The sequence below is a fragment of the Aulonocara sp. 'chitande type north' Nkhata Bay genome, linkage group LG3 (assembly GCF_057382095.1).
Source record: "Aulonocara sp. 'chitande type north' Nkhata Bay isolate Kocher_YH1m ecotype deep benthic linkage group LG3, A_spYH_male_GT1.1, whole genome shotgun sequence".
NCBI classification, from domain to species: domain Eukaryota; kingdom Metazoa; phylum Chordata; class Actinopteri; order Cichliformes; family Cichlidae; genus Aulonocara; species Aulonocara sp. 'chitande type north' Nkhata Bay.
Genome location: NC_141346.1, coordinates 14,489,256 through 14,505,465, shown reverse-complemented (window position 1 = coordinate 14,505,465; position 16,210 = coordinate 14,489,256). Strand labels below are relative to the sequence as shown.

At 40.6% G+C, this 16,210-nt stretch overlaps 2 protein-coding genes across 2 annotated transcripts; both read left to right on the top strand.

Moving 5' to 3' along the window:
• Window positions 1–3,102: 3,102 nt before the first annotated feature.
• Window positions 3,103–8,149, top strand: LOC147334096 (low affinity immunoglobulin gamma Fc region receptor III-like). Its single transcript, XM_086285872.1, has 8 exons — window positions 3,103–3,133; window positions 4,398–4,433; window positions 4,555–4,815; window positions 4,895–5,140; window positions 5,227–5,379; window positions 5,585–5,662; window positions 7,632–7,718; window positions 7,853–8,149. The coding sequence occupies exons 1-8, from the start codon at window positions 3,103–3,105 to the stop codon at window positions 7,882–7,884; spliced, it is 924 nt and encodes a 307-aa protein (XP_086141998.1). The 3' UTR covers window positions 7,885–8,149.
• Window positions 8,150–12,370: 4,221 nt separating this feature from the next.
• LOC147334095 (uncharacterized) lies at window positions 12,371–16,210 on the top strand. The gene is made up of 2 exons (XM_086285871.1): window positions 12,371–12,494; window positions 15,852–16,210. Exons 1-2 carry the CDS (start codon window positions 12,422–12,424, stop codon window positions 16,208–16,210), a joined length of 432 nt encoding a protein of 143 aa, XP_086141997.1. The 5' UTR covers window positions 12,371–12,421.

The following is a 16,210-nucleotide window of genomic DNA, read 5'->3' as shown; positions in this document are numbered from 1 at the left end:
AGCCAAACCCATCTGTTCTCTGATTGGATTGTTACATTTGTGATTGACATGACATTCACCAATCAGATGAAAGGAAGAAAAATAGGGTCAAAATCTGTACTTGTAACTTGCAGGGTTTTTTTTCTAAGTCCACACACAAATCTTTTTTACGCACACACAAATCTTTTTTACAAGTACAAAATATTTATGACCACATTTTGAGCCCATAATGTACCCAGAGAGGTTGAGTCTAAGACCCAACCTGACATATAGACACAGACGAACAGGCACACGCGGACACAAACGTGCATTCCCACCCCCATATGCACAACCAAATACTCGGCACTCACCCAACGTGTAGACAGACACAAATAGACACTGCACAGACAGTCGCACTCCCCAAACATACTCTATATCCCAGGTCCAGGTACCCCCGCCCTCAGAGGGGCAAGCCGCACCTAGACCCAGGAGCTGTCACAACTTTCAAGTACAAAGTTGTTATGAAGTCTGTCACATTCCCCCCCCCCCCTTTTTTTTCTTTTTTTATCCTTTATTTATTTATCCTTCTTATTTCATTGTACTGTATATTGTTACTCTTATTTGCCTTGTATGCCTACTGTACAAACTGAACTGGAATGACTGACTGTTCGCTTTATAAGTCCAACAAAGTTTGGGGGAAAAAAAAAAAAAAAACTCTTCGGCCGCTCCCTTCTGCCGTATTTTGCGGCAAAATTATCCACACCCACCGCCGCACTATGAATTGTGGGACATATGGGACCACGAAGCGTGCACCGGACTGTCACTACCCGATCCGTACCGGAAACCCGATCGGTACCCCGCATGCGCGAAAGGTGTCTACTTCCGGTCGAAGCATTTTACGATAGTTACAGGTCAGAGTATCTGTTAAGATGTTAAGAATAACAAGTATCTCTTAACATGTTTCCGCTAATGAAACATTTAATATAATGTAGACAAAAATAAAAAAATTAAAAGATAGTGACGGATCGGGACTCCCGATCCTTACTGCGCATGTGCAAAGTCAGACCGTACAAATCGGGTCTACCCGATCCGTACCGCGCATGTGCAGGGGTTTTCTTCTTCTTCTGTTCCTTTAATGGCAGTGTACTCCCCAGTGTACGAGGATACCGCCACCTGCTGACTGAGCGAATAAACCCTATTGTAAACTGAATTAGCGTCATTACAAACGTGTGTTAAATTTGATTTAGTGATAATCGAGTGTGTTTATGCTTGTCGGTGTGGAGAGGATTGTTGGAAAAGTGATGATGATGTCCGCTATCACTGTCAATTGCCAGTAAACACTTCATCTGGCTGCTGAATCTTCACGTGACATATTATAAAGTCTGTATTATTAACTCTGTCATTAGGCACCATTCTTCTTATTTTACGGCGCTGTTGTTCAATCGGGGAACGCTTTCTGTTGAGGAGAAAAGCAAAAATTTGTTGCGGATACGGATTATTCATTGTTTAAATGTCCTGGTAGTCGAAAAGGAGGCAGAGCTGCTGAGAAATGCTAGGAGCTAACTGGGCGCTAACCGTATCATTCAAATATATTGAATGTCGCAAAGAGAGGAAGTGACGTAAGATTTGCGCATGCGGGGTACCGATCGGCTTGATATTTGGGGAAATCGACGGCGCATTTGGAGTATGCATTTGGAGTATGCATTTGAAGTACACTTCGAATTGGGACAGCCGTCGTCGCGTGGCGGTGACGTAACCACACTTGAAATGCGTACTTCAAGCGTGCAGACCCTGAATTGGGACACAGCCAACGAGTCTGTTGTGGCCAGTGCGATCCTCTATGCTGTTGCATGCTGGGGGAGCAGAATGAGGGTTGCTGATACTAATAGACTCAATAAAGTGATCCACAAGGCCAGTAATCTTCTGGGGATAGAGCTGGACTCCCTTAAGGCCCTGTTGGAGGGGCAGATGTTGTCCAAAATAAAAACAATGTTGGATAATTCCTCCCACCCACTTGGCTAGTCACAGGAGCACGTTCAGAGAGAGACTGAAATTACCAAAAAGCACAACACAGGAACGGCACAGGAAATCATTCTCATCGTCAACTCATCCAACTAACACACTGAATACCAGTGATGGAAATAACTGCAGGAATAACTTTTTTCAGTATCGAGTAATCTAATTACTATTTCTATCGTTACAACGCAGTTACTGTTACTAACAAGAAAATGCGGTTGCGTTACTATTTTTCAACAAACAGACGGTTGAAGCTGTGTTGAGCTTACCGCATCTTATATCAGCTGCACGGAAGTAGCTGTAAGTAACCTGGGAGCTACAGCTTTAAGCTGCTGCGTGCGCTCCCGCAGACGGCACGATCACTTTTTGGCACCTGTAGCTCAGGGGAGCAAAACAATCGCATGAGTGCTGCTGTTTGTATGAGGAAGAATAAAGTAGTCGTGGTAAGCCAATCACGTGACCACTTAAAGACAAAGCAACAAGGTTATATATATCAGTTTATAAATTGTGTTGATAGGCCACGTAAAACCAGAGCCATGATAAACAATACGCTGTGTTTTTTCCTCAATAGTTTCGCCATGTTTACTGACTAAGGACTAAGGACAGCGCAGCAAGCACTCTCTGCTTATGAGAAAAAAACCATACCAGTTTTTATTTTCATGCTCAGCATGCCAAAAGAAACTCTGAAAGGATCACTGATGATCTGCTTGTATCCATGTTAGTATTTGAAGTCCAACATCTCCCTCTGGTGGCCACATATAAACGTGTGAGGATGGTGTTCATGTAAAATGTGAATCATAGTGTTCCAGTCAGTCATCAGTGTGTCTCTGCACAGCTGTAATTAAAATGTGTTCAGAGGGCCTCAGTGTCTGAATGGTTCCAGTTCAGCTCCATAACAGCAGCGTCCCTGGTTTGATTCCTGTGTTTCAGCTCATATCTGCCTCTCTCACTGAGGGGGACGTCTCCAAACACACACACACACACACACACACACACACACACACACACACACACACTGACCACCTCTGTGTTTGAACCAATAGAAAGCTGGTGCTCAGAGGAAGAGGGCGGGCTTTACTTGGTGTCAGTGACAGAAATGAAAAAAAGCTCAAATGAGTGAGAAGGACGATGAAGGAAACATCTGTGCTGTGTCTGCTCTGTAAGTAGAATCTCTGTGTTTGTTTGAATTCTTGTACTTTGACTGTCTGCTCTCCTGATAACTGATGATGGAGGAGAAGACATGAAAAACAAATCAGGCTGAATTCAAGTTCAAGCACCACGAGGACCAACTGCAGGTCTGAACTGACTCTTTATCTTTGCTCAGGAGTCGAGGAAACACAGCAGGCAGTGAAAAGATCAAATCATTCACTCATTATATCAACACAGCTGCACAGTGGACACATGACTTCACTGGGTTATTTAAATGCTGTGGATATTTTATATATAGTGTAGTCTGTACTCATGATCACTGTGATCACATTAAAAGCTGCTTCTAAGATAAAAATTATGATGAGTTGAAACTGTCTGGATACATTGACGTCAGTAACAAACATAGAAGAAAACTCTCCTAGACATCTCAAAATCATAATAAAAAAGCAACGATTTATTTATCATATGTAACTGTACAGGTGTCACAGAGGTGCAGTGTTAGTGTATGTAAGTTTCCTCCACAGTACAAGGACGTGTTGTTAACTGGTGATTCTAAACTGGCTGTAGGTGTGACTGTTAGTCTGTGATGGACTGATGGCCTGTAGTTACTGTGTGACAGGGATGCAAACTCATTTTACATCGAGAGTCACATCACAAGTTACGAGAGATATCTTACTATAAGATCTTTAGTGCAGCTTCAACAGCAAATCTCAGTTTTTCTACCTGACAAATGTGAGAAAATATAGAAGAAATGCAGGTAACTCAGTGCCCAGACTGATCTGTATTGATATTAGATATTGATATTATATTATTTTTGTTGATTGATGAAAATGTTTTATTTTCTTAAGTAGGCAGTGAACACCAGGAATGTTTTTTTCCTTTAATTGATTATCTGTTAATTAAATACTTTGGAGTAGTATGAATGTCTTTGGTGACGTGTTTATCAGCAGGAAAAGTTGGAAAACAGTTCAAAGTCGAAAGATTTATGTCCTGCTTCACATTTTGCAGATTGGTCACAATAAGGCCTACGCCTGGGCCTTCTGCTTGATGCACCTGCTGACAGCTGGGATAAGCTCAAACTCTCTCTCTGCCTCAAGTCAGATAGAATGGATAAAGAGATCTTCAACCAAATATTTTTAAACTTGTTGCTGGCTTTAAATTGAAAATGAGCAGATATTTCAGAGAGTTACGAGTGTTTGTGTGTTTGTCAGCTGTTTGTGTGGAGTTGTTCTTTATGTTCACCTCAAACCAACCTGAGTGTCATTTCTCTTTAGTTCTGATCTCACTGCTGAGCTGCACAACAAACCAAGGTCAGTAACCTTCTTCTGTCACAGTTTATACCTGATCAACTCTGACAGGTTTTACACATTTGGATTAAATCTTTCAGTAAAGATCTCAAAGACGTGATCATCAGTTTTTTCATTTTAACAGCTCGTCTGACTGTGAGTCCCAGCAGCTCTCAGTTCTTTGAATATGACTTTGTGTCTCTGAGCTGTGAGGAGGACGACAGCTCTGCTGGATGGACTCTGAGGAGAAACACAAGCAAACAACAGAGGACTCAGTGTGGAGATGGGTGGGGGAAACCAGCTAATTCTTCCTGTAACATCACTGTTTTCCCTCATGAAAGTGGAGTTTACTGGTGTGAGTCCAGAGAGGGTCCCATCAGTAACATGGTTAACCTGACAGTCACTGGTAAGCTGAGTGTGTGGAGTTAGTGTTGATGAAGCTGTGTGTAAATGGATGAAATGCTGTAGTTTGTCTCTGTGTTGAGGTGGATCAGTGATCCTGCAGAGTCCTGTCCTCCCTGTGATGGAGGGAGATGACGTCACTCTGCTCTGTAAAACAAAGACCACTCCCTCCAACCTCCCAGCTGCTTTCTATAAAGATGGCTCCCTCATCAGGAACATGACTACAGGTCACATGACCATCCAGCATGTTTCCAGGTCTGATGAAGGCCTCTACAAGTGTGACATCAGCGGTCATGGAGAGTCTCCATCCAGCTGGATCACTGTCACAGGTGACACACTCACCTGTCTGTGTTTCTGCAGCTTTCAACATTCACAATGTGACGACAACTTAATGACTGTGTTTGCTTTATTTTAGAGAGAAACACCACCACTCCTCCACCTACATCCACACCTCCTCCTGGTTCCTCTGTCATACCTGTGCTGTCATCTGTTGGATCAGTCTGTTTTCTGATCCTACTGGTGTTACTGGTTTTGTTGATTAGACAACATGTTCACAGGAAACCTAAAGGTGAGACTCAGATCTAATGAGTTTGAGTTGTTCAATAATCTAGTTATCTATTGTGATTAGATGTTTTTAGATTTATATTCTTTACTAATGACATAATGACTTGTTGTTACACATTACAAAGCTAAAATAACCATTTTCATTGCTTTAAATGAAAGATTAATTTATAATGTTTTTCTCTCTTATCTCACTTTTTTATTTATTTAAGCAGTTCAAGCTGAGATCACATACAGTGACATTAGAATAAAACACCGTCAACAACAACCACCAATAAAACAAAACAAAGGTAATACTTTCATCAGTGCTGGTGGTTGGTGGTTGCAATATTTTTGTATGCAATACAACTTTGTTTTTCTGAAATTTGAATACTGTAGAGACATATTGACATTTTCATATTGTGGGGAGATTTTTAACTGTCTAAGGACATCATAAGAAACCTCAAAGCTAAGCATATTAGCCAATTGTGTTGTTGCATTGATCCATGGTGACACCTTTCAGACCCGTACTATCCGTGTAAACATATTTGTCATCATATTTATTTATTAAACTGGTATTAGGGTATTCATAACTAGCATGGTGTTTATTTAATCACAGATAGAAAGAGGCTTTGTGATGTCCATAGTAGAAAAGTGACCATAATTAGATGAGAGGATGGTGTGCTACGTTATCAGCTAATACTGCCTGTCTTTGGTTAACAAACCACATCCACAGATGCCTGTAAATTGTGCTAAGTAATGTCCAAATATAATAAAATTTGACTTTTTCCTTTAAGTTTAAGGGGTCTCTATGACTTTAGGACCCAGACCCAAGTGGACATTAGAGAAACTGCATTTCTTTTGACATTTTGCCTTCATTTTCCAGCCTCAGAGGTTTATGATTCATTTGTCCTGTTTTCAGGTGTCAGAAGTCTGTTGTAATGAAGCAGTAATGAAACTTTAATATCATTTAATCTGACACATGTAGAAGGATTAATGGATTAATTAAGGGAAAGGGTTTTTAAACCTTATTGTGGAAATTTTCACAGAAGATTTTAAAGTTTTAAAAATATTTTACTGACTCTATGCATACAGTTTGTCGAGTTAGAGAGGCATGAGAGCTGTTTGGGGTTAATCTATTTATGATGCGGTGTTTAGAAAAAATGTGTCTCAGCTCATCCACTCCTGACACATACGGGATCACTAAGGATTCAACTGACAACTGCTACTTAGGCAAGGCAAGTTTATTTGTATAGCACAATTCAACAACAAGGTGATTCAAAGTGCTTTACTTAAGGGACCAGTTGTCTTTGCAGCCCGATTCAGAGAGGGAGTGGTAGGAGTGGTGCATTGAATGTCTACACTAATTTCTGTTGGAATTAATAAAGGCTTGCAAAAAGTGTTTTTCTCTGTTTCTGGCAGGACCGTGGGTAGGTTCACTTGAGGTTGCTACTAGGCTGCTTGTGGCCAGTTGCCTGCTGTAGATATTGTGGTGCTGTCTTGATTGACACACCTCTGCAACATAGCCCGGAGGTCTGGATTGTGCCTCTGGATTGCCAGCCTAGAGTGGTGGTTCCCCTTTTTAAGAGAGGAGTCCATAGGGTAGGCTCCAATCACACATTCCTCAGCCTATCTTGGAAGGTCTACACCTGAGTACTGAAGAGGAGTCTTTTAGTTAAAACTTGTATTGGATTGGACTGGACCAGCTCTTTGTCCCCTTGAGAATATCCCAGGGAGCTTCTGTTTAGAGTTTTGTCCCAGTGAGCAACACTTAATAAATGGCAGACTTGTGCTTGTGTTTCAGGAAGACATCTAAAAAGAGACTGACTGAACAGACCAATCAGTCAGTTCCCAATTTCTATTTTTATTTTAAATTCTGTGTGGAAACCACAGACGTTACTTCCTCTTGCTGATTCCAGATAATGGTAGCCTGATGCTGATGACTCTAACCACTTGTCTTCTGCTTTGGGCAGTAACAGTGTTCATGTTGTGAGAACGAGTTTGCATGTTGCTCTGTGGTAAAATGTATCAGGCTGTCTGATAGAAGACAGCAGCTTTGTGGTCGTCTGTCTTCCTTTTTCACAAACATCCCCCCAAAGTTCTTTGTGGTTACTGTGTTTCACAGCAGAGCTGCTAAGAAGCTGTTAGAAAAAAACACAGTGAGAATCTGCTGCTCTTTATAAAATCGATCACTTAATCTCTTCATAATCAAAATAAAAACTGTTTGCCATAGAAAAAATGACATGGCTGTAGTTTTAACTTCAGTGTTTTACTCTGCAGAGTGCAATCCAGCTACAATCTACTCAGAATTGAGAGCAGGCGACGTCTGCCATGGACCGAAAACCAGCAGATCAAAGAGGCCCAAAGGTACAGCTGCACTTTAACTTTGTACAGAGCCGAGCAAACCACGTGTTCACTGAAGCTCAGTAAGTCTAATCTCTGTCAGAAAGGAAACTGTAACTTTGTTTGAACTGTGTGTTTGTGTTCACACTTTAAACCAGAGCCAGACACCATCTACTCTTTACTGAAGTAGTCCACCAGTCCAACCACTGACGTCCAGCTGCTGGCCTCTAACTGGTCCTCCCAGCACCTCAGACCAGAAGACATCTATAGATTTTCACTGAGATAATTCAAAAATAACTTCCTATTTTAACTTGCTTTAAATGTTTTTTATGGCAAATGAGAATATAAATATGTTAATATGATTCATAACTCTATTATTAATATCTTTATTCATGTTTGTTGGTTCCTGCAGTGGGAAATTATTTTCAGCATTAATAAACTTCTCTTCTAGTGTGTTTTTAGTGTTTTTCTCACGTGGTCGTGGGCTTCAAAAATATGTGAAATGGAAAATGTGACTTGTTTGGTTGTGGCTAATCGATGCACACCTCCTTACATGCAGAGAAGCTGAACAACCACACGCTAAAAACTGCACAGTGGCTGAAAACTGCACAGAAACACTTCACCACGTGTTTTGCACGTTTGAGGCTGAAGAATTAATTTAATTTATTTTTTTTATTTCACTGAGAACCAAGCTTTTTACATGGCAAGTATTCATGTTTAATTATGTTTGAAAATTTACTAAAAAATATGCTAAAATTTTCTGGTTGCAGCTTCTCAGCAGAGAGACGTTTTTATATCTGATAAAGTAACTCAGACTAACTTCCTGAACCAGCACAGGGCCCTTCCTGTTTAACCTCTCACAGAAGCTTAAGATGACCACAAGTCACAATCAAAATCTTTTTCCCTCTACTGGTTGATCTGCTTCATTAATGACATCAGTTTAAAGCCACGAGCGAGATGGGACTACTGCTTTAACTGTTTTCAAAGCGGAAGATAAGACAAAAAGTTTGTGTTCAAACTGCAGAACAAAGCAAAGACTGAGCAGGTTTGGTTTGTTTAAGGCGGCTAACAGTGAGAGGCCTGCAATAACAACAGGAAATGAAAGAGACGAGCACTACAAACACCTGAATAAGAAGACCGACTTTTAGCCAGTGACTGAGAGTTACAGTCGTTAAGATGCGAGCTGTTTGTTACAGGAGACATTTCTCCTCACAAACAGCAGCAGCAAAAAAAAAAAAGTAAAATTGAAAGGTTTAAAAGTAGAAATAAAGGCTGTCAATATTTAAATTTTTAACAGGGATGTTGATGAGTGAATGAATTTAAATTAGAAAAAAAGAAGAAATTTCACATTTTCTAAATTTAATTATTGCTAATCATGAAGTCTGGTTCTGCTGCTTCCTGTTAAAAGCTAGTTCTTCTTTCCCACAGTCACAAACTGATGCTCACAAAGCATTTCATGATTGGTGAGCTTTTCCCTTAATGTTTATGGACTTTAAAATTTAAGGCACCTGGAGTGTGAACTTGTGTAGAGAAAAAAATAATACAGTTGCATCATCATTAATTCTTCTTTTGGTAAAAACTGGAAAACACAGGATAATATTTCACAGATGATTTCTCAATAGTCACAGATGGTGTTAGCGCACAGCTCACTTCCTCTTTGTCAGGTCCCTCACTGTGGGCTCACTTTTCAGACTAAATAATAAAGGCTTCAATGATGGGGCTGTATGTAGAACATGTAGTGCATAACTACAAGAATTACAAGAAGAGCAAAACAACACAATTTATTTTAACTCATATATGACAGGAGTTGGAACAAGACATGAACGACATTTTAGACATTTGCTCAACATCTGTTTTATATTTTAAATATTTTGAAACCATTTAGTCACAGCTGCATTCATTGAAATGTGATTTAAACAAAATATATGTTTTAATATTTTGTGAGTGCATTCGTTTCAGTGTTATATGTGGAGTTGAACAGTTCTTTACAACATTCTTGTGTTTAACAGATTTCAGGCTCGGTCCACTAAAACAACACAGCAGTAAACTTGGATCCTTACAGGTTTTTCTGTTTGTGGAGGTTTGGATGCACACTTGCTCACCACCTGTCTTCTCTCTTTGTCACGGTCGCTGACCAGTGTTTTTGGTTTTTGCACTTTTACTTTTGATTTTATTATGAATTATGACGGTTTGTGTTTTGGTTTCTCTGTGTTTATTCTGTGGTCCCTCTGTTCTGTGTCGTCCCTGCCTGTGTATCCCCTCTAGTGTAGTCAGGTCTCTGTGTGAAGCCCGCGTCTCTGAGTCTGTCTTCTGTGTTTTGAGCTTCCTGTTTTGTTGTGATGTCCCGTCGTGTCTGGTTACTCCCAGCTGTGCTCTCCCTCTGTGTATTTAAGCCTTGTGTCTGCCTTTGTTGCTGGTTTGTCTGCATTATTGCCCTCCGTCATCCTGTGTGGTTGCTCTGCATCTGGTTTCAGGTTAGCTTTATTCTTAGTTTTCCCAATTTAGGTTTTGTCAGTCTCGCACCCTCGCCTTTTGTTGTATGTCATCCTCCTCAATAAATCACTCTCATCAGAAGCCGTGCTTGCATTTTGGGTCCTTAAATAACTTACACCATGCTGGCTGTGACACTCTTATTCACTCTTACAGACTGACTGCAGCATTATTTACTTACAAAAATATTCTCAGAGCAATAAACTGTTGGAAAGCTTGTGTTGTGAAATCACTCATCCAATTGACTTCTTCTGTCTCAGCTGACTGCTGGATGGTTGAGCATGCATCAAGACAAGACGCAGTAAAAAACGAAAAAACAGAACTCATGAAGTTAAAATGGGTGGCAAGAAACAGTAACTTTCCTGTCACTGTCTAACCTCAGAAAGATTATCACCAGCGAAGCTCCAGCACAGTGTCACTGCATCGATTACACACTAACTTTACACTTAACTCTTTAAAGCCTGAACCATGAAATACTTGCCAAAAATTCCAATCCCTCCCTCCTCAAAAGAAATGAAACTTCTGACAAATTGAAATAAACAAACAAATTAATAAATATGAATTTAAAAACGAGCTTTAATTTGTATCATATTTTGTAACATCCGGCTTTATTATTTTATTTCGTTATTTCAGAGGCAGAAAATCGCATTGACGATGTAGAAGTGTCAAACAGTCATGAATCAGATGCGACTCTTTGAGAGTCTTTGCTCTCTGTTCATAACTCACCAACACTTGAACCACTTTCTGAACCAGCGAGCGACATGACCAGTGACGTCACTAACCCTTAAATCGAGCTTCTCTACAGCCTTCCTGGACTCCTCGACACGCGCTCGGCGGAGTACGCCCCGCCCCCTCGGGTGGTTAAGGTTGTAGAAACGTCACATTATCATTAAAGTATTATTAAGCACGCGATCCAAACGCGAGTGATTTCTGCGAATGAGTCCACTTCCTGTGGTGTGAAACTCTTCTTTCATACTAGAATGAACAGCCTCGCCTCTGTCAGCGCGCCCAGCGTGGCTGTGGCTACAATGTAGCTGCCATCACCAGTGTGTGAATGACGTATTTGTTCTGGCGTGGAAGGGATTTGTAGTTTTTAAACGGTTCCACCAACTAAAGGAATGGAGTGAAACAGAGACTGTGATCGTGAACTCTGTGTTTTAAAGGATCAGCTCGGCCGTGGCTGTGGGTGCAGCAGGAAAATTAACAGCCTTTACAAGCCAGAGCCCACAGACGGGAAACAAAGAGACACAGACTCATACTTTCAAATGAAGACAGTCATTTCTCTAAATGAAGATTTTGGGCTGTTTTAAAACAATCAAAGTAGTTTTAATGTTCACCGTGTTTCGGCCTGCATTCGTTTTATTAGTATTTCAGACTTCAGGATGATCATGAGTGGATTTTACTTCAGTCACAGAGTCTGAATAAATGAGCAGATATCCTGGATCATCTCTGCAGCAGGAACAGGAAGCAGGAGACATGATTTAATTTCTGTGTGTAGCTCATTTATTTAAATCTGCAGCCTTCTTTTGTTCATTATGTTCATCCATTAGTAAATAAAACTGCATTTCTAAAATAAAATGTCTTAAAACTGTTTTATTATTTTGTCTGGTCTTTTTGTTCAGCAGCATTCATGTTTTAGCACAAATACTGTAAAATGGCAGAAATGCTGTATTAAGCACAAATCATATAAAAAGCACAAATACTATATTCGGTAGAAATATGTTTTAGCAAAAATATGTGGTGTCAGCAGGTTGAGCAGGTCTTCTTTGTGTGTTCTGTGTATCGAGCAGAGCAGAATGAAGGATGATGGCATTGTATTCATTTCCTACATCACCGAATAAACAAACAAACATTCCTGTTACAAAGAGTTTGTGTTTCATTATGTGTTTTTTAAAGTTCGGCTCAGAGAATCGAAACGACACTGAAAACATGCTGTGAATAAAATAGTCAATGAAAACGTTTAACGACCTTTTTAAACCGGATCACTGAACAGAAGCTGCTCCTGATAGTTTCAGCTTTCATTTCTAAGATGTCTCTAAGAATCGATTCATTACTGATGCTCAGCAGAGAAACACAAAGTTAAGCAGCTCGGCAGTGACATCACTGGAATGTGGCGTTAAACACCTCGAAACAATAAGTTGGCGTGACTCCATCAGTTTTCCTCTGTTTATACCTGCACTGTAAAGGATCCACATGTTACTTCCTGGTATATTTTGGACGTACCGAGTTTAACTACAATGACTCTGTTAACATCAGCTGGTCTCTGCTTAACTCTGCTGTTTGTCTGTGTGGTGGATTTGGCCTCTTCAGGTGAGCTCTCCTTCAGGTACTACTTTCTGTTTGAACTTCATGAACGTTGCTCTCGTTTACTGTAAAACTGTCAAATGCCCCCAAGTCAGTCTATCATTATGTCCTTGAAGTGAACAAAAAGGGTTAAACTGAAAGATACTGTTTTATTCTCAGAAGGATAGATTTAAAAAAAACATCAGCTTTTCTGCAGGTCATGTAAGAGTCTCAGGACTCTTGTGCTACGAGGCAGGGGTGCAGTCTGGTAAACAAAAAGCCCCTCTCCCCTCTTTTTACCCGGACCGCCATGAGTGATGTCACGAGGTAAAGGAAATGTGTGGAGGAGACTTTATAAAGAGTAGCTCAGAGAATCTGACAGATTAATAATGTGAGTGTGAACACAGCATTCACACTCAGGTGTGACCACGACAACCGGTGTGTGAAAAAAACAAAACAAATCAGTTTACAAACTCTAACCAGCTGACTTGCTGACTGCAGGTGTGAAAACGCCATTAGACTCCACCCACCATGTCCCACCTTATCCTGATGAAGCTTCAGAGAAACTGGGACCTTCGGTTTGTTCATGCAGCTCAGATAGAGCAGCAGAAACAGTATAAAGGTCGTGATTTTAAAGAGAAAGAAACGTACAGCTAGGAAATGACATCATCTTAGAAACTGCAGCACAGCAACAAACAGGAGAACCATGATGTTCAGTCACCTTCATATATTCTGATCTTCATTCAGAGAGAATCTGTGTGCAGAAACAACCATGACAGCAGCAGCAAGTCAACTTTATTTATGAAGGACGTTAAGCTCTGAACATATAAATACGTAGTCAGGCTCTCAGACTGAGTGAGTGCATCTCACTATTTTTAAGTTTTTGAAAACAACAGTGCAGCAAAAAGAAACAGACAAACAAACAAAAACAGAGAGAAAAAAACACACATGGGAAGAGTTACAAAAAGGAAGGAGAAAGGAATAAAATACATATGACATATGAGTATATCAGGGGTCCAAAAAGGACCCTAAATGTACCCCAGATTTAGACAGTTGCACTATACAGTTTTCGGCAACGCTGGGATGTCCGACTCCTCCAAAGATCCCTGTTTTCCACTTTGCTGATCATTCATTGCTGATTATTTATTATTCTAATAATTTTTATTATTGTTATTCTTATCAGAAACACAAAGACCTTAGATCCAACTGAAAACCTTTAGATCCTCCTGTTCTCTGTTCACACTGATCTCACCTGGCAAAACTATTTTCTGGTGATTTGATTGTAAGTGGGAAGTACCTGCGCAGCATAGGTTACCATGGTAATGTACACAGGTAAGAAGTAAACCACCTTCACAGTAAATAAAGTTCAGAGTTAAGCTGCAAGTTATCTGAATAAGTCAAAATGCTGCCTCACAGCACAGACCTGTGACAAGAACTAGAACAAATCCAATTTTTCTCATTTTCTCTGAAATGTGCCAACTTGGCAGTGACGTCACTGAAAGTAGATCGATGGATGAGCATCGATGTGCTTTTTATTTTGACTTCATGAACAAGCACCTGAAACTCTGCTCTCGTTTACTGGAAAACTGTTAAATCCCCCTGAGACTCAGTCTGTGCATGATGTCCTTGTAGGGAACAAAAACGGTTAACATACAAAATAAATGAATAAAAATACGCAGCTCGTGTACGCGGTTTGGCTGGAGTGGCACATTACAGGTCCTGGAAGGGAGGTTGTTTTTTTTTTGAGGTGAGACAGGAGCTGGGTGTTGTGCCAAAAATGGATCTATAATCTATCCGTGTGTTTTTTTATGTGTAATATCTTTACATATGTTTACAGACTTCAGTGAACAGCGTTTGCAGGGTTATATATAAATTAAAATAAAAAACTTTTATCTTTATAGCTCTGTCTTCTTGTACTTCCATTATAACCAATCATTTTGTCCACTTACAGAACTATTGTTATATATGTTGCACATCCTCGAGGCCAGATTACTCTTGAAAAGACATTTTTAATGTCAATTAGATTTTTTTTAACTGGATAAAGAAAGGATATGTGAAAGTCACTGCCAAAAACTGATTGCGGCTGCTACCGTGTAACAGGAATGTTGTTTTTGGCTCAAGTTGACTTGATGTCATTCAGGAGGGAAATATTTGATCTGTTTCACATATTCGAAACCAACAAGGCATTTATAGCAGTTTGAATATAAGTAATCAGCTTTTGGCACAACACCTGTTCATAGTGGGAGAGGGCCGAAGAGGGGGAGAAGAGGAAGAGAGGATGGATGTATGGTAGGAACTCAGCATGGCCCGATGGTTTTGTTTGTCGAGAGACATGAAAAGAAGTTTGGAGGTGTAACATTAGTATTTAGAGATGGACGTTTGTATATAGCTGTTAAGACAGAAGAGCAGGAAAATAAAGTGTTAAATACTGACAGAAGACTGTGAGAGAGAAAAATATTGGGGGAGTTTAAAGTAATGTGGGATGTAATCACAGTAGAGGAAGATTTAGAAAAACAATTAGCCAAAGTAGGGCTCAGCAAGATTAAGAGACTGATGAGAACAGCCAATGAGGAAAGAGTTGACAGAGTGTCTGTAATGCTATATATTGCAATAACCGGTTCTTCCAGGCAGAGTTAGGGTGCCTGAGTTTTCTTGGCGTTCACTTGGATTTTTCTCTCTATGCAAACAAAACAAACCGTGGGGTGTGGGAGGGGACAAGGTTACAAACTCATCAGTTCAGTTACTGACTGTAGACTCCGCCCACCACTTTTATATGCTTTATTTTATGTGACGTTCAACAGTGAACTTTAAATTTTCTTTCTCATGCCCCTCCTCTCTGCTCCTCGTCTCTCTGTGTGTCTGACCTGAACCACTGCTCTCACTGTCTTTGGAATATCTGCAGGAGATTCAGCTCCCACATACCGACAGGACATCAATAATTAATAAATGCTATCGCATCTTAGTCTTGCTCTGTAAACCAGAGATCCATAACTCTAATTTCAAAGGACACAAGGACAGAAAACTGCTTAGATATACAAACAGGAGTCAAACCTGATAAACTGCTTCAGAGTTTTGGTGACTATAACAGATGCACGATGGAGCGACCACATAGCTCACTTACAACACTTTTATTTTCGGTTCTCGGAACAACAACCACCTCAGGACCCACTTCGCTCTGCTTTTAAGTCGCTGAGGCGTGATGAGCTGATGCCGCTCAGATATGCTGGCCTCCCTCGCACCACAGTGACTTTGTCCCAAAATAAAGTCCAAGACGTGTCAGCAGAGCTCACTGGTCTCAGATCCTCTCTCTGATTGGCTGCTGTAGAAGTGAACAATTGCACTTTGACTTTTGACCTCTCTGCTCTGTGTGGTTTCCTCTATCAGAGCAGACAACCATCACAGCTGAGTCTGGACAGAACGTCACTCTGACATGTGGAGCTCCATCAGACAAAACCATCAGAGCTGTGAAGTGGAGCAGAGCTGACCTGGGAGATGAATATGTGCTTTTGTACCGAGATGAGCAGCTGGATCCAGACAACCAGCATCCATCTTTTAAGAACCGGGTGGATCTGCAGGACAGACAGATGAAGGATGGAGACGCGTCTTTGATTCTGAACAATGTGACGACTGCTGATGGTGGATCATACAAGTGTGGTGTCCTTGTGGGAGAATCAGCATCATGGGAGATCGTGGGAACCGTCAACATGAGTGTCGCTCCTCCAGGTGAGCAGAGTTCAGTGTGA